General features: G+C 43.7%; 1 protein-coding gene across 8 annotated transcripts in view; it reads right to left on the bottom strand.

The window, feature by feature from the left end:
- LOC131683562 (fasciclin-2) overlaps window positions 1-19,201 on the bottom strand; it is a 312,992-nt gene that overhangs the window by 55,181 nt on the left and 238,610 nt on the right. For all 8 annotated transcript variants that reach the window (XM_058965629.1, XM_058965631.1, XM_058965634.1 and 5 more), the window contains 4 exons: window positions 12,938-13,062; window positions 12,571-12,866; window positions 11,309-12,509; window positions 7,230-7,413 (listed from right to left, as the gene is read on the bottom strand). In XM_058965629.1, the coding sequence (XP_058821612.1) occupies window positions 7,230-7,413; window positions 11,309-12,509; window positions 12,571-12,866; window positions 12,938-13,062 (1,806 nt within the window). The remainder of the gene's footprint in view (window positions 1-7,229; window positions 7,414-11,308; window positions 12,510-12,570; window positions 12,867-12,937; window positions 13,063-19,201) is intronic.

Below are 19,201 nucleotides of genomic sequence, written 5' to 3'. Positions count from 1 at the left end.
TACAACAAGACATTGTACATCGACGAGTCAAGTCTCGATGACTCCACTAGCTTCGGTATATTCAATTAAAAGCTCACCGTCTTATTTAAACTCTTATTTAAACTCAATGATCCTGCTTCAGAATACGTCGTAGAACTCGCTGCTCTTCAGTATACCCTTGGGATTATTGATACCATGCCCATTACTTTACTGTTTCGGAAAGTCTCAGCTCAATAGAGGCTCTCCGTTTGACAAAACCTAGAAAGCACATTCCATATTTTCTAGTCTTTCCTGTGCGCTTTGTCTGTAAGTTCTTGCAAGATTACCTTAGTTTGGGTTCCCAAGGTTTGCTCCATCCCAGGAAATGAAGAAGCGGACTCTTTAGCTAAGGCGGGCGCTTTAGAAGGTGACATCTACGAAAGATCAATCTGTTTCAATAAACTTTTCAATATCTCTCATCAGATAACGCTAGAAAGTGGCCAGAAATCTTGAAGCAATGGAGAGTTAGGACGGTGGCTACATTCTATTATCACGAATTTCATTCGTGTCATGTCTCGGCTCATGTCCAATCACTACTCGTTAAACGTATTGGGCTCGCAAATAGCGGTATTTGCGCTTGTGGCAACAGTTATCACGATATCGAACACATTGTCTGCGCATACGCCAAGCACTGTTCTCCCAGATCTCAACTACTAGATTCCCTTCGGGCCCGAGGAGGATCACCTTATGTCCCGGTTCGAGATGTCCTGGTAAGCCGCGATCTCCACTTTATGTTCCTCATATACACCTTCCCAACAATCGTCAATAATCAGTTTTAACTGCCCCTATTATTTTTCTTATCATTCTAAGAAGTACTCTCTTCCCTCTATACCGTATACTAAAGATGGTTTGATGCGACTTCAAGCTGTCTCGAAGCATCTCTGTCGACTGAGTCAACAAACACCTACAGCACAAACATCACAAGCTCAATGTGGTGTTTTGCCGACCCAAATTTGAGCCGTACTACGAAATCGTTTGGAGTAGCCCCCGCTGGCTCGAGGAGGGCCACCCGGCTCCTCAGTATATGAGGCTTGCTGATGAAGGCCGTCCGAGTCTTTGACCCATGCCTTTGATCTCCATGAAACTGAAATGTAATATTCTAATTCTGTTTTTGATACTCAGATGTAGGAATTCACTACCCCCCCCCCCTCTCGTCCCTGAATATCTTCACGAAACATATTTGCTCTCCCTGTCACTTCTAGTTTTAGATGTGAAACTACAGAATCTCGTTAAGAAATACCCAACTGTACTACCACTATAAAAATAATCATAATTCAATCGTTTACGAGCGGCCTATCGAGAAGCAAGTGTTTTTTTCCAGTCCGTCAGTGTTAGATAAAGAATCGTACTAATCCGCGTTCAAGGTTATCTTGCACATTCTCTACTTCTCAAGGTTTTGGACTTTTTTCTTCTTTTGTGCGTGTGTTAACCGTTAGGCCGCATTGCTCAGCCTTTTGTTCGCAAAGTGAGGATTGAACAATAGCCAGCTATTGTAGCTGGACTGGTGCGTCGTGGGAAACAAATTTACAGATAAGTAAAATCTACCTCTTCAGACACATTTACGGTTTATTCCCGTCTGCGCGGGTGCTGACCCCGTGCGTCGACGGTGTCGATGGCTCCCTCCCCGGATGGCCAAATGGAGGTCGAATCGACTCCCGAGGCTCTCCCCTGACCCAAACAATATTCAGAGCTCTCGACCGGTCTCTTTGTGGTCTTCTTTCGGCCCAAAACAAAATCGCTGAATCTATTGCAGATTTCAAAAGACCTGACGGAACGATTCTCGGCTGTGACCGAAATAAGAAAGGTCCGCTCAAACAGAGTCAGGGTCGTGTTGGCTAATTCAAAGCAGACAAACGTTATTTCTTGCTACGAGCACTTTACGAAGGACTACTATGTGCTTATTCCAGCTGTAAAAGTACAGTCTGAAGGCGTTGTCACCGATAAGAGTTTGACATGCTTGGATCTGCTGGAGTACGGGGTTGACCGTTTTAGAGACCGCTCACTTCAGCCAGTGAAAATGCTAGAATGCAAGCGTTTGCACTCAGTATTAGTTGCGAGGGAAGGTTCAAAAACGTACCCTTAATCAAACTCTTATCGGGTGACCTTCGCTGGTACCGCTTTGCCAAATTACGTCCTCTTGCACAAGGTTCGTCTGCCTGTGCGTCTGTTTGTGCGCCGGACATGAATTGCACAAAGTGTAAACAATTGGGTCACACAGCCATCCATTGTAGCAATAATGCCCGCTGTGGAAAATGCGGTGATATCTCGGCATTTCCCGCGCACAAACTACGCGGGGATAAACTAAAACGTTCCCTTGCGGGACGATCCGAACGTTATTTCGCAGAAATGCTAAAGAAAGCTACGCCGCAATCCTCAACAAACATCTATGCTCACTTGCCTCCTAACGAGGGCGAGGCTGATGACCCACAAGAGGGAACATCTACTAGGATGCCTAGAAGTTATAGGAAGAGGAGGAACATTTCCTCTCCTAAAGTTCCTTTTAAAGGCCAGAAGGTGTCCCTAGACGGGGCTCCGAAAGTGACATTTCTTGGAAGTGTTGCAACCAAGCCGAAGCAAGTAGCTCCTGGTCTCGGAGAATTAAACTCAGAGAAGCAGTTCACAGCACTTTCCGGAACATCAAAAATCCCAAGTATTCCTCTGTTTCACTTCGAGAATAATCGCGGCACTGGAACTATCACTGGAGCTATCAAACTTTTAATAAATAGCTTGAAATACCATGCATTTGCTTTATGTGAAACTTGGTTAACTTCCTATATAAACCTTAACTTCCACTATTTTAATACTATTCGCATGGATCGAGATAGCCCCTACGGAGGAGTACTTTTGGGTATCAAAAAGTGCTATTCCTTCTACAGAATTAACCTTCTCTCAATACCAGGCATTGAAATTGTCACTTGTCATGTAACAATCAAAGCCAAATATCTTTGCATAGCTTCCATATATATTTTCCCTCAACACCGCGATTGGGCACCGCCGGCTACATGACATCATAGAATCCCTGCCTGCCCCGCGACTTGTTTTAGGAGACTTTAAATCTCACAGTGCGGAATGGGGATGCCTTTATTATGATAACCGTTCTTCTTTAATTCACAATATTTGCGACAACTTCAATATGACAATTCTAAACACGGGTGAAATGACACGGATCCCTCCCCCACCAGCGCGTCCAAGTGCATTAGATTTATCCCTTTGCACGACCTCGCTACAGTTAGATTGCGCGTGGAAGGTAATCCCTTATCCCCACGGTAGCGACCATCTGCCGATCGTAGTCTCGATCACCAACAGCTCAAGACCATTGAAATCAATCAATATGTCGTATGACCTCACACGAAATATCGATTGGAAGAGCTATGCGGCCGCGATATCCGAGAACATCGAATCTTCCTCCAGAGGACGAGTACAGCTTTTTGGCTGGCTTGATTCTCGACAGTGCGAATCAAGCTCAGACTAAGCCAGTACCCGGCGCGAACATACAAAAACGTTCTCCCAATCCTTGGTGGGATAAAGAGTGCTCAAAGCTGTACGCGGAGAAGGCCGCCGCGTTTAAGACCTTGCAGAACGACGGGTTACCCGCTAGTTTTCGACAGTACGTGACGTTAGACAAGCGAATGAAGAGTTTGATGAAAGCCAAAAAACGCGGTTATTGGCGCCGGTTCGTCGACGGATTAACGAGGGAAACATCGATGAGCACTCTTTGGGAAACAGCCCGACGTATGCGAAGCCGAAACAGTACTAATGAGAGGATATTCAAACCGTTGGATATTCGATTTCGCCAAGAAGGTTTGTCCGGATTCCGCCCCGGCACAGAAGATCTACCGCGCCGCGTCCCCTCACGATAACGCGAACGAAACACCTTTTTCGATGGTGAAGTTCTCACTTGCTCTCTTGTCGTGTAACAATGAAGCTCCAGGGCCAGACAGACTCAAATTCAACTTGTTGAAGAATCTGCCAGACTCTGCAAAGAGACGCTTGTTGAACTTATTTAAAAAATAATTTAATTAGACTTGGGTGCCAGCTAGACACAAAATTCAAAAGGAACCACGCCACTTGCGAGAACGGTTTAAACATCTGATCGACACTGACGTCTAGATCAGTATAGAAGTTCTGGTTTGCTGAAAAGATCTATTATTGTTTATATTTTTATTTAAACTAATTCTCATAAGTTACCTATTCCCAGAGCACAGATAGACTTTGTTAATAAAATGTACAAAATCAACTGGTTACTGTTCTCTTTTATCAACAAAATTGTATTTGTGGATCTACTACTGAGATCGAAAATTCCGTGTAAATTCGAACAGTTACTTACACACGTCAAAGAATCCGTGCTGTCCTCCAAAATTTTGTACAGTTGGTATTTCTAGTAATGTTCTGTACGCAGTTACTAAATACCATGCGTTTCCACTAATAAACAAAATAAAATTCCTCAATTTTTTAAACTTTTCGTAAGAAAATCTGAGGAACGTGCAATTTAAATTATTCCAGAGTTTTCATAATCCCTCGACTTTTGTTAGGGGCGTAACAACTTATGGTCTTTTATTACTTTTACCTTGTGATAAAAACTACTATTAATGAAATTAGACAACATGAATGAAAACCACAATTTTGACAGCTCTCAACAGTTTCTATGATCATTTGAAATACCACCGTTACATTTCGTTCACTGTAATAAAATTTACCAATGTTATCATTCGTTCACCGCTATAGAATGTACCAGTTAGAACACCGTGAACACCCATACTAATCAGAAGCTAAACTGTTGGAATCGGCAGGATTTCGCATTAGTGCACGAACGAAACGCGTACTGAAAATAAGGTCTATCAGTGTAGGGACCCCTGAGAAGAAAAACTAATTTTCCCTCTCGGGTCAAGAGCAGAGTGAAAGTGAATGGTGCGGGTGGCGTTTGTGTTTGATATGAAAAGTATGTAGTGCGCTGATGTGAGTAAGTGAATCAGAAAAAGAAGGGGGGTTATCGCTAAATGCTTCTCGTCTGTGTATCTATGCCGTGCGTGGGTTAATGCCAGATGATTGATGAGTTTTTCAATTTGTATGTTAAAATGCAGACTTTTTTGTAGCAGAAACATTTTTGCCAAAGCAAAGGGATATGAATATCGATTAAGGATCGATGCCCTATTGGGAAGGGCGTGATGCTGCAGTTTTAGTGATGGGATTTGAAATCAATCCTGCATTAGTGGGATGCTGTGTGGTCAATTTTGCGGGATGAAAAAGCACTTTGCCTCCACTGACTTATTGGTATGGATTTCTTTGTTAGGAATTACGGACTTCCTCGAATGGATAGCTTTACGCGTGAATCGACATATAAACTTTGGAATGTCAGCATTTATCCATATTCAAACCAATACCCTTTAATTCCACTACACCGAGTCAGCAGCTATGCACGAATGTTGCCAGCCACAAAATATGACATTTCCGGTTGATTAAAATTAATTAAAATGTGCTCACTCATCATATCACGTCTCGATCTGTTGGTGATTCATGCAGATGCTCATTGACCGTTTCTATTTGTGTATGCAGTTTAAAATGACCGATGCAGGTTTAGGATGACAAGAACAGCGAATGAATGAAAACTTTAATATCGTCCAATTGGGCTTTATTTGAGAATTATTTCTGAAAATATGTTCGCCTTCTGACAAACATTTCATTCGTCATAGTTGATGCAGAAAGTCCTACTCCGGAATGAGCCGCGGCTTCTCTCTGTGAAGTCGTGACGAACCAACGACATGGCGTCTTTTTCGTTTTGTCTCCCAAAAAATTTGAATGGCTTCGGCAAAATCTCCCTTTTCTAATTGATTGTCATGGAAACGATGCAGTGGAAAGCAGCACAGTAATGAATTGTACACGAGACAAGTGGGCAACAGCGATGAATAATGAGCCATTCAAATTGGGAGGTCGTCCTGGCAAGTTAAGAAAAAAATTCTATGGTTCATAGTGTGACATTTACCAAAAAAAAAACTTCAACCGGAAATGATCAATATGTACAAGTTGAATGGAAACAGCACAATATGGAAACAGAAGGACTTCGACTTGAGGAGCACCAAGCGTCAGACGTGTGGGTGGCTTTCAGGAGGATGTTCCAATTAGCATTTATGAGACATTCGAAATTAGCATTGATAAGCAGACGCCAGTTTTTTTCTGTTTGATTGTTGAGATGTCAGAATATTCAACGTTTGATTTATTGCGTTATGTATGTGTGTATCACCAATTGGAAATGAGGCGTGTATATTATATGTGGCATTTACTTAATTGTATTATTCCTCCCTGTCCAATTCTTATACAATAATAAATTAAATCTAACACTAAGACAAATTGAAAATCTAATTAAAACTATTCTGACAAAATGAACTTTTTTGCTGACATCTTCAGCATGGAAATGATGGAAAGAAAAAAAACCGTCTGCTAAACATAACTATCCATCGTACGCTAAACTTATAAATAACGTGAAGAAGAAGCAAGAATGAGAAAATAAGGTGATTTATTGTGTCAAAGTACGCAAAGCTAGTACGTATGGGATAATATTTCTTAGCTGACAGCATTATTTCGAGCGCACGATTATTCTTCAACTTATTTCGACCTAGCTAATAGTTGCCAATAATAATACGATTTGCGATACATTTTATCTGTTTCACTTGACGCATCGAATAAAATGCTTTTGTCGGTAGATGATCAGCTTTACAAATTTGGACAAGCGTTCAGGGAACTTGTTGTGAGTTTTTATGGAAACAATTGTGATCGAAGCAAGGTTCCAGAATATTTAAAAGCAAGCCAAATAAGGTGTAGATATATATATATATATAAAAAAAAAACTATAGATAGGCAACAGTACAACAAAATAATAGAATGTATATTCACATAGGCTCGGCAAGAAAGTTTGTATGAGAACTCCCTCCGCTCGTTTGCAAAAGCGACAGTGTTGCCAACCGGTAACGCAGCGCTTTGCTTTGTCCCTATCGTTTCTTACATTACTTGTTCACACTCTTGTGATTAAGTCACGTATATTATCGATAGTGGTGAATATTAGAAGCGATAAATGAACACAAAACTACACACAGAGTAAACAAACAACAGCAAAACATCCGTAGGCTGGGATGCGAAGCTGCCAGCAGTGGCTGGTGGATAGCCGAATCCAGCCTGGTATACGTTATATAAGCTGCCAAGGGATTTGTTGGACTCACCTCGGGCAGTCTTCAGCAGTAGGTGAGCCGGTTTCGAGAACCCAATGGCATTGTGTGCCATCAGCTCTATCCGATAGTAGGTGTCCGCTTGCAAATCACGCATTTCGTAGTGCGTCGCTATTGGGATGTCCTCCTCGATGCAAGCACCCTCCAGCTCCGTCCACACGCCGTTGATTTTTGAGCCCTGTCAAAAGAAACATATTTACTGTTTTTATATTCGCACTGTAGTGCTAGGCCCCGTGACAAGACGTCCGAAGGGTGGTGCGCCATAACGTCCTGGACACTATGACGCATCTGGCTGTATCATAACATCCGAGAACGCATGTGTGTCAAAATGTTCCGAACTTTATGACGCACATTCATTTCGGACCTTATGGCGCACTTCTTGTGCGTCATAATGTCGGATTTCGACCTATACGCACCTATAGCTTCGGAAATTATGACGTAGAAAAACTGCGTCATAATGTCCCAGGCCATATCGTCCCAAAATAATGTACGCCATAAAGTCCGGGACATTGTGACGCACAAGGGTGCGTGATAAGGCCCGAAAATAAATGTACGTTTTAAAGTCTCCATCATCCTAGTGTCGCAACGTCTAAAAGCAGTACTGCGGCATAATGTCCGGAATGTTATGATGCAGAGGAAGTCCGGGATAATATGACCCAATCATTGTTTCGGATATTTTGACGCGCATGTACTGCATCATAGCGTCCCAAGTAATAAAGTCCCAAAGAAAAGTGCGTCATAATATCCGAAATCGGATGTGCGTCATATGATCCCGGACTTTTTGACGCTCATTTGTGTTTGGATCTTATGACGCACGGACGTTATGACACACGTTCATTGTCGGATCTTATGTCGCAGTAGATTTCGTGGACACTGTGACGCACTTATAGTTTCGGATATTTTGAACGACAAGAACTGCGTCATAATGTTTCAATGCTGTATGACCTGGGACGTTATGACGCAGTACCTGTGTGTCCAAATGTGCGAAATAATGTGTGCGTCATATAATCCCGGACTTTATGACGCAATACATCTGCGTCATAACTTCTCAGCATCAGTTTGTGTCATAAGATCCCGAACATTATGACGCAAGACTACTTTCGGACGTTGTGATACAAGAATGACTTCGGATGTTATTACGAATTCTTGTTTTCGGATCATATGACACACTCTTGTACGTCTTAATATCCCGGACATTATGATGCTCACTGTTTTGGGACGATATGACCTGGGACGTTATTACGCAGTACCGCAGCACCAATAGAGGTTGTCCCTAGGGAGGTGTGCTATCACCTATGCTCTGATCACTACTGGTGGATGATCTATTCAATGATCAGAATGAAATGGATTTCGAGATTGTTGGATATGCAGATGACATTGGGGAAAACATGAACCTGTATTTAGCGATCGGTTGATGACAAGCCCCCCCCCCCCGAAATATTTTGAAGAAATTTGAAAAAATGAACATGTTCAACAAAAATATGCCTAATACATATATTAAATGGAATTCTCAGTTTCATTTGCAAAAGTTATCTTGTGTGAATATTTTCTTGCAGCAAAAATTTGCGGCAGACCTCGACACCTACCGGTCGGCTCTTTGTGGAGGCTAGGTCTACCGCCGCGGACTACAACAAGTAGATCGCGGCGAAGCGGGGAACTAAATGGCTCCTGGTATCGTGACAAAACTGGGAGCTTATTGGTTCGCGGAATGGACATCGGTACTAAGAGAAATTCCGGCGAACATGGACTGGAGAGTGTGCGAGAAGTATCCCCATAGCGACCGCCAGGCGATTCGCTACCGCATCGGTCAATGGAACCTTGCTGCAGCACGGAGAAGGACAACCGGCAAGCTAAAGTTGAAGACGAAAGTCTTTAACAAAAACCTCTTTGTTGAGTCACTTAGGCGAACAGCGGAATCAAGAACGTTGATGCGACTGATCTAACAAGAAGGATTGTGACGGCTTGTGACGTTACAATGCCACGAAAACTGGAGCCATGCAGCAGACGGCGTGCAGCTTACTGGTTAAATGAGTAGCTCAGTACGCTACACGCTGCTTGTCTTAGAGCCAGAAGGCGGGCTCAGAGAGCAAGATCGGAGAGTGAGAGAAGAGCGCAAGCGACGTTACGAGAAGCTAGGGACGCTTTAAAATAGGAGATCAAGCTTAGCAAGCCAGTTTTCCATAAGTAGCTGTATTGAGAAGTAGACACCAAACCCTGGGGGACGCGTACTGAGTCGTCATGACGAAGATGAGGCCCCTTCGACACCAGCTGAAATATGCATAGGTAAACTAAAGATAATCGTCAAGGGGCTCTTCCCGAAGCACGATTCAACTAGCTGGTCACCGACACCGTACGGCGAAGAAGAAGGAGCAAACGCTGCCGAGTGGCAAACGACTAACAACGAGCTCAAAGAAGCATCGATTCGACTAAAATCAAAGAAAGTCCCCAGTCCGGATGGAATACCGAACGTGGCGCTGAAAGCTGCGATCCTTCTGAAGTGTTTAGCTGATGACAATTTTTACGAAATGTGGAAGGTACAGAAACTTGTGTTGCTGTTAAAGTCAGGGAAGTCACCGGGCCATCCAGCCTAATATAGACCAATGCCGCTGCGCTACACAGAAGAATGAGCCAGATCCTGAAGAGGTACTTCCACAGTAGAATACTGATGTACGAGACGAACGAAGGGCAGAAGTCAATACGAGTTGCAGCGGGCGTTCCTCAGGGCTCCATTATCTACCCAACTCTTTGGAACGGGATGTACTATGGGGTCTTAAGGGGTTATATACATAGTTGTAGCGAAAAAGTGAGCTAAGTTCGTGATTCTCTTAAAGTGTGCAAATTTTATTTGAAAAAGCGAAAGACAGTTAATTGATAGCACTATCAAAGATAAAAAATACAAGTTGGCTTATTCAAGGTTGTCGGAGTTATGGCTCATCTCCCGAATCTTGTTTATGGTAGAGTGGTAGTTAGTGGTCACTAACGGTGATAAGTGAGACACTTGGAGAAGTGGAGGTGTCACCATTGTGCTCGGAGTTTGAGAACGTCGAGACACCGGAGCATGTGGTCTTCGAATGTCCGAGGTTTGAAGCGATATGCAGGGATCTACTTGAGACGGGAGGACAGGGTATCAACCCGGATAATGTAGCCTACAGAATGACAATCGACGTAAAGACGTGGAACGCAGTCAACAGAGTTATGATGTAGATCATGACTGTCTTACAGCGGAAACGGCGTGATGAACATCGAGCGACGGTTACGGGAGAGCAATCACCGCCAGGGAGCTCTCCGCAGGAATAAGCTAGATCCACCGCCGAGGACTATTTGAGCAAACTGCAACAGAGCACCGAGTATGGGTCGTCGAAATACCAGTGATCCGGACACTCAGAATGGCAAGACCGACCGCAGTCGCCCTACCAGTTATTCCGATAGAAATATAGCGAAAGCCAAAGAAGGATCGGTATTAGGAGAACTGCTTTCGCCAGGGAACTCTCCGTCAGCGTACAGTCAGCTTCACTGCCAGAAACTAGACTGAGTAGACCGTAACGAGATACCACCAGACGCGCCGGGACTCCAGCAAACCAGACGCCCTACTGCAGCGGAATCGCCGAACTGACCTCGGAACCTGGCTAGTTGGCTCGCATTCGAACTGCTCTCGCCGGAGAACTCTTCGTCGGAGTAGGCTAGATCCATCGTTAGGGATTAGACCGAGTAGTTTACGAACAAGTCGGAAGCTCAACGAGGAAGTGGTGCTAAATGGCACAATGGAACTGAAGGGCTCAGTAAATTCTCGTCTGAAGCTTGCCGCCTAGATTGTCCTCGTAGAGAAAGAGCACTAATTCTATACCCACAGCTAGCTTTCCTACTACCATACAGAAAATGCCACGTTGTGTGGATGGTCGAAAACTGGTAGTGTGTCGAGGATGGGTGCTGTAACCCTTCTGAAACAACTAACTACTAACAAGTTGGATCCCTTCGTACGTTATGACCTCGGGCGTTATGACACGGTGCCGTAGTGCTTCAAACATATCGCTGAACAAAAATCAAATATTGCTTCACAGCCAACCAACACTTACCGGACAGTACTTCACCCTGTAGTACGAGATTGGTTCGCCATTGTCCACGGGAACGTTCCACCGGAGCTCGAAGTGATCGGCATACGGTGACGCCACGATGGCATCGTCTTCATCGTCCTCCTCCTGGATCGGCGTGTGCAGCGTTTTCGGTGTTTCCGGTTCGGATCGTTTCGGTGTCGAATGTACTACATACGCGGCCCACTGACCAAGTCCTACCACGTTTCTAGCGGCAAACCTGAAGCTGTAGGATGTCTGAGGTTTCAATCCTTCCACAATGTATGGGCTGTCCGGTGACCAGGTTCGGTTCATCGAGTTAATCCAGTCCGGATTAAATTCTTCCTTGTATTGCACTGAGATGGCAGTTATCGGTAGCCCCTTCTCCACCGCTGGGGGCATGATTTCAAAGGTCATAGAAGTTGCACTAACGGAACGTGGTTTGGCTTGAGCAATTGCATCTGGAATACGCGCCTCCCGTAGCTCCATGATGTGTTCATTGCGTCCCAAACGGTTGGTCGCCACGCACTTGTAGCTTGTGTAATACCGCTGATCAAAGGGTTTAATGATTAAATCACTTCGCACACCATGGTTTTGAATTTGCATGTTAATGTCGTAGAGATCCGAGATACGACGATCATTCCAGCGCCATTCGATAGTGGCGTTTGGAATTGCCTGAGCAAAGCAGCTGAGATTTGCCGGGCGTTGCTCCCATGTGAAAACTGGTGGCAAAAGTTTCATGTGGTCGAAATTAGGTTTGTACTCAACAGTAATGTGACCGACTTTGTACGCCACATCACCGGGATTTCGAGCTATACAATCATACAAACCGTCGTCAGTCTTGGCTACTTTGGAAATTCGCAAACTTGCTGTGGTTTCGCTTCGCTCGGTATTTGTGTTCAAATCCAGAACGATACGATCATCACTGACTTGCAAACCAATTGAGTACTCCTCAGTTGTTCCAAATCGTCGGAATGTAATTTCCGGTGGCGGTCTACCAAAGGCTCTGCATGCAAAGACGGCTTCGGTATCCTCAGGTACTGTGATATTCATAAATTCGATGATCTTCGGACGAATTAGAACATTTAGTCTGGTGGTCGATTCGGAAATACCGGCCGCATTTTTGGCAACACACGAGTACGTGTCGTGGTCGTCCTGTTCCACCCGGCTGATGTCAAGCTGACCCGTTAGCGGATTAACAGAGAACCTGCACGGATATAAAGGCACGTGAACCACGATGAAGTAATGTTTTCAAATCACAAATTTACCTATCAATATCTGCTACATTTTGCTGTGTACTTTTCTTAATCCATTGGAACTCAGGAACTGGCTTACCGGTAGCGTTGCACAGAAACGAAAATGATTGACCCTCTACTGCGTCCAGCACGGGTGGAAGTTTTTGCACTTCTGGCTTGATTTGTACCTCGACTCGGATCTGTCGTTTGGCTAATTCCCCCGTGGATATCACAGCGGCACGGCAAGTGTACAAACCATCATCACTCTCCGATACATTCTTGATCAGCAATCCTCGGTTTTCGATAACATACCGACCGACAGACCTAATCTGTAAAATTCACATTCATTTCATTCTGAAACTAACCCGTAATGCTTGTACTGGCAGTTTGCATAACTTACCGGATCCCCATTCCGGAGCCAATCCACAGTGGCTGGCGGATTGGCTGTCACCTCGCAGCGAACGATATAATCCTCGCCCAGGATTGGCCGCTGATCCTCCGGTGCATTCTTCCATGTGATGGCAACTGTAAAAGAGCAAAGCAACAGTAAAATAGCTGTGGTCAGCAACTTCATTCAAATGCGCTCGGTGCGGTAATTCTATATTCTATGCGCTTCATTTTCACGAGATATGGCCTGCACGGGTGGTCTTGAGCTGATCCGAACGCGGACCAATGCACGTTAGAACAAAAGACCGAACAAAGGAAGCTGTTCTCGATAATCGTTTATTACAGCGCCCCATATAGGGCCTCCGTATAAGAATGGCTGCGTATGGCATACCGTGACAATTGCACACATACAACACAGGCAGGACCGGTACGGCCGTTATGCTATTCAATATGCACACAGCATCAGCATGCAAACGATAGCCACACGAAAGCTGCTGCTGGGTGTAATATTCACCATAAAACATTCCGCAGCGTGCCAACGCTCATATCGTGAATGCATGTTGTACCTATAACCATCCCAGAAAATTAAAGTTCTTCCTGTTAGTTTTTCGGGGGAGATATGGGATGAATTCCGTAGATTGCATTCCGTACAGGCATGTGATGGTAAAAATCATGCTGGTGGACTCAGTATTTTCAACTGATGGAAGAAGGAGAGATGCACGGCCAATAGCCATATTGTACGTGTGGAAATTTATGAATACATATTGTTAAAATGTTGAATAGTTTTGCTGATGTACCGCAGCTATGAAGAATTCCGCTGGAAAGTTTGGATCCACAGTTACGTATTACCAATGTGCAAAAGTGGTTGTTGAAAATTAAAACAAAATATGTAAAACCAGTTCTGAGCGTTTTTGCTGGAGGATGAAACTGGCCTTGTCCCGATTTTCAGCAATATTTTAAGTGACTTAGATCAGTCCACTTCCATTAGCATTCAAAGACCTTAATTTAGAGCATAAAATTAATTTTCTGGGACGTTCGGCACAAAAAATAGCTACGTTGTCATTTTTCAACCGATTTTCGATTTTTTAACCAGTTGCGAAAAGTAGGAAAATAGAATTTTCCAACGGTATGCTATATTATTTGTAAGAAATATTGTGCAATTTAGGGACAACAATATGAAAATAATAATTTTGATCCGATTTTTTCATGCAAAATATGCTAAAGGTTAATCATTTTTCCAAAGGCATGCCCTTGTTCTGCCAATAATTTAAAAGAACTTTCAATTCCACGTTCAATGACATTTTGATCGTAAAAACAAATGGGCGGGTAATGTCAGTGACATAACTGGAGTGATGTAGAATATACTCCAGCCTGTTAATAGTAATGCAACAATTGTTTCTATATTCTGAAAGGTTTCAATAGTAAATTTTGTCATGTGCATAATAATGAAATAGTTAATATTTTAGCAATAGTTGTTTCAAATTAAATGCTAGAGGTTGTTTCGGTTGAGGCAGCAACTTGTATTGACAAACTCTTCGAGATGGGGTTAGTATAGAAATATGACCATAATACAGCATAGTTCTAAGACGTCTGGAAGGCCTGGAGAAGAAATTGACAAGAGAACCAAAGCTTAAAGGCTTTGTTAATCTATTTCAGAGCGGAACTGGGACGAATCAAGTACCTACCACTAAGACTCCTAACGAATCCTCGGAAGCCAGGCAAAGTGCAAATAATTTGGGACGGCGAAGGTTAATAGAATCTCTCTCAACACGGTGCGTCTGAAAGTGCCCGGTCAGCTGACTTCGCTACCAGCAATCCTGTTACGCTTCCGCCACTTCAAAGTTGGCGTTAAATCAGACATCAAAACGATGTTCCACCAAATCTCCAGACGCCAAGAAGATCGCCATTCTCAGCAGTCCTTCTGGCGTTCGAATCCCTCAGACCGCACGGAGATCTTTGTGATGAATGAGCGACGTTTGGATCATCATAGTCACCCGCGTCAGTGCAGTTCGTGAAAACCAAAGAATCTGAAGGCTTCCGGGAACTCCCCGCTAAGGAGGGCACAGTCGAAAATCATTATGTGAATGACTGCTTGCACGTCAGTCGAGAAATGCGCAAGATACAGGAGCAAAAAGTTTCCAACTGAGAAGCTAGCATTCGAACAGTTTAGAAGTGCTGAATGGCTTAGGAGAAATAAACTCAACTGAAATGAAAACCATCGTTCAAGGCGGTGGATTCGAAGGAGTACTGGGACTGTTGTGGAGCATGGAAGGGGTTGAACTTCACTGCTCTACTACAATGACAAACGAGATCCCAAACTTGGTGGAAGGCAATCAACGGCCAACTAGAAGACAGATACTGAAATGCTTAAGGGGTTTCTTTGACCCACTAGGGTTTATGAGTTTCTTCCACATCCATGATACAATGCTCCTGGAAGACGTCTGGCGATCGGGAATTCAATGGGATGATGTGGTGAGTGACAATATTTTTGGCTAAAATGAGCAGAATTTTTAGCGTGGTGCGTATACCCAAGTGTTACCTCCGCGAAACAACCCTCGAACTGTATAATGGACTACAGCTGCATGCTTTCGTCGATGGTAGTGAGGTGCTTGCTCCGCTGCTCCTTATATTCGAGTAGTGAACTCTCATAGTGTCGGCGAATGTACATTGGTTGATGCAAAAGCGAAAAAAACCCCTCTCAGTGCCCAGGATGGAATTGAAAGCAACAGTTTTTGGGTCGCGGCTAATGAAATTCGTGGAAGTAGTTTATATTCTCACCATAGCGTAAAAGTATGTGCGGACCGATTCGGTTACTGTGCTATCCTGACTTCGAGCGGATTTTCGCAGATATAAGCAGTTGGTGGCCTGTCGTATCGGAAAATTACTTACCACGACAAATATCGGCGACTGGCGATGGGTGCCTTCAAAATTTAACCCAGCTGATTCCGCAACCAAGTGAGCTAAAGTGCCAAAGTTGAGAACTGACAATTCGTGTTTCTAAAGTCCAGAGTTGTGCGAAATGGAGACAAGTTGGCCTGTTCAAAAAGTTCGATTCGTGGGTACGGAGGAAGAGTTTTGCGTCCGTGTTATACGCACCTTGGAATTATCATACCAATGGTAGTAATCGATTTGGATCGGTTTGCCAAGCTATTTCGGGCGGTGAGGACCGTCGGCCACTTGAGCAGATTTCTGGGGAGCCGGAAAAGGAAGCGACTCGGCGAGTATACCGTAAAAGGTAATTTGAGTTCGGGGGAGTTCAAACCCGCATAACGATCAATGGTACAGATAGTGCAATGGCAGGCGTTTCTCGATGAAACGGCGTTGACAGTGAGAAATCAACCGAAATCCGCTGAGCTGCGTGAACCTCTGGACCAGAGTAACGGAATTTACCAGCTGGATGATTATAGGATGCTCCAGCAGCACGCATGATCGTATTCATTAGGCCGTTCACTTACGTAGGCCTCGATTTATTCGGACCGCTATTCGTAAAGATCCGTAGCGTTGGATCGCTGTGTTTACATGCCTGACCGTTCATGTAGAAGTAGCGATCATATTCAGTTCAGTCGAAGGAGTTCATCGGCAGAGATACACACCGAAAACAACACGAACTTCCAGGGAGCTAACCGATTGTTGAGGGAATAGATGCAGGAAATACACGGAGAACACGCAGCGACCTTCACAAAAAATGGGCACAAATTGATTATTAATACCGCTTGCGATCCCTCACATGGGTGGATCGGGGAAAGAATGATACGTTATATCAAAACAGTGATGGAGACGGCTCACAACAACTGTCGTAAGCTGGACGACGAAGCTAGTCAGTAGACAGTAGTCATAAAAACGGAGCCGATCGTCAACACTCGTCTCTTGACGTATCTACCATTGATTCCCGAGGAGAGTGACGCCATTACTCTGAGCCACTTTCGGCTTGGGAGCTCAAGCGGTGTTCGTCAGCCAATGGTTGAACCAATGGATTCATCGGCAGCATTACGGACCTCCTGGAATCAGATCCAGTTTCAACTGGACGTCTTCTGGAAAAGGTGGACTCTAGAATATCTTCAGACTCTCATGAAGCGCACGAAGTGGTTCGGGGATGTAAAACCTGTCGCAGAAGAAGACTTGGTGTACATCATGGACAGAGACAGAAGAAAAGGCTGGGAACGAGGTCGTGAGCAGTTAGTCATCAGTGGAGCGGATGGGAAGATTCGTCTAGCAATTGTACAAAGTGCGAGGAGTATTGTTCGTAGACCTGTCTCGAGGTTGGTTGTCTTAGAGATGTACTGCAAAACTGAATGGAAGTGGGAGAAATGATAAACATGAATAAGATGTACATATTGAGAGGGAGGAAAGATATTGTAGAGTGGGGAGAAATGTCACAAAAAGGGGAAAGAATCTACAATGTGCGTAGGAATTTCTAAGCTTAAACCATAATACTTATGAACTAATGTAAAAACTTAAATAAAACTTAAAACCTAATGTGAAACTTTTTTACATTTTAACAAAATTCAGCAAGCTATAGATTACTGAGTAGGGAAAGTTATGTAAATTTAGAGCCATAGTACTCAAGTGAGAGCAAGGAGGTGAAGTATACAGATCGGAAAACTGGAAGTCATTAGAAACAGGCTTAAAGTCATACTGACTAATCTTTTGTCTTCTGCTGGTATGAGTCGAGCTTAGGCAGCATTACTACGATTCGCTCAAGTCAACCAACATGTCTCAACGTCAAAGACAGACTTTTCCCTCTTTTCCGTGAGAACCAACAAAAGAGAAGTCAAGTAAGATCACTACTGAAACCTGTCGATGATTACAGCATGAATGAAATGCTGCTGTTCTGTTTGCCTGCCGAATGCCGGGGTATATTTTTATTAGACTATTGCCATTGCTCTTGTAGTGGTAGCGGGTTTCTACTGTGTGTAAGGTGATGGCTTTGCCAACAGCGACTACCCAACGCTGCAGATGGATTCGCAGCAGCTCCTTTTTTTCCTTTTTTATTTCGACTAATATGTAGTCAAATTTTCTGTCAAAAGAGTTTTATTTGGTTTTTATGAATGAATTAAAAGTTTTGAACTACCATCGTAACGGGAAGTTGCGTAACCAACGATATTTTCCTAAAATTCCAAACAATATTCAGTGGTTTAATAGCACGCAAAGCCGTAGCGTGCGGTTGGCCAGGTTAGCCAAGGGCGTCATCCTTAGGGGGGGCGCTATAATCTTGACCTGCTTTATAAAATAAGTGAGGTTTAGTCATAAAATAAGTCAAGATAGTAGTATCATTCCGAGGCCCACATAAAATTATTATTCGAAAGTAGAACTAAAAAGAAAAAAATAGTCAGCAAAAAGTTGCATAACTGAGGTGCCTAAGGTGCCAGAACACTACGCTATGGTCCTGTTAGTCCAGAATAAACAACGAGCAAGACAAAGACTTTAAATTTCAACGAAATTGGGAAATTATTTCTTTTCTTTTAGAAGCAAGGCGAACGGAAATGTGGCAGTAAAGCAGGCCACCTTTTTAAAGCTGTAGCATAGATGGTAGAGTGAGCTAGATTAATTATCGTCGACAAAATAATTCCATGCCAAACCGTGAAAATTGAAGTCTTCTCGATGCCGGGAGAAGTTCCGCAATATCACAAAGCTGCCGGTTTCCAACCTAGATCAAATCCTGCACTACGTTGAATCTCTGGTTGAAATATCACATGAGATTTTCAGTGTTCCTGAAAGCGCTCGAAACTCCTTGTTTCTTTTCAAATGTCTATGACCAGCTGCTGTTAACTTCGTATTTGTGGCAAAGTTCCCTATTGCTGGTATATTGACGGCCTCTCAAGAGAGAAAAATATGTTACTAACAAATTACCGATCATGCAGACGATCCTTGTCGAAGAAGCCGCAAACCAGTCTCGCCAAAGGTCACCCGACACTAGTTTGAAGGGACACACTATTTTGTCCAGTCTGGTGCGATTGCCATTCAAAATCTTCGCTCACTGGAGCAAGGGGTTCTTGAAACAGAAAATGCGGTTCTCCAGTAGATCCAGCCATGCAAAGTTAGACTCGATAACTGCACCATCGATTTTAACTTTGTGAGCGGGTATGTAAACACGTTAGTTCTATTAAAAAGTCGCCAGTAATGCCATTTGTTTGCTTTAGACAAAATATCACAATTCTGAGCATATCAAAGCGAACTTTTGTGATATCTGGCACAGCTGAATATTTCTGCGTCTTGCGGAATTTTAGAATACTTATCGGACTATCTTTGATCCGAAAGAAGATCGGATACGGTCAGG

The sequence above is a fragment of the Topomyia yanbarensis genome, chromosome 2, assembly GCF_030247195.1.
Source record: "Topomyia yanbarensis strain Yona2022 chromosome 2, ASM3024719v1, whole genome shotgun sequence".
Taxonomy (NCBI): domain Eukaryota; kingdom Metazoa; phylum Arthropoda; class Insecta; order Diptera; family Culicidae; genus Topomyia; species Topomyia yanbarensis.
The sequence above is the reverse complement of the archived record's forward strand: the minus strand, read 5'-3'. Positions and strand labels throughout refer to the sequence as shown.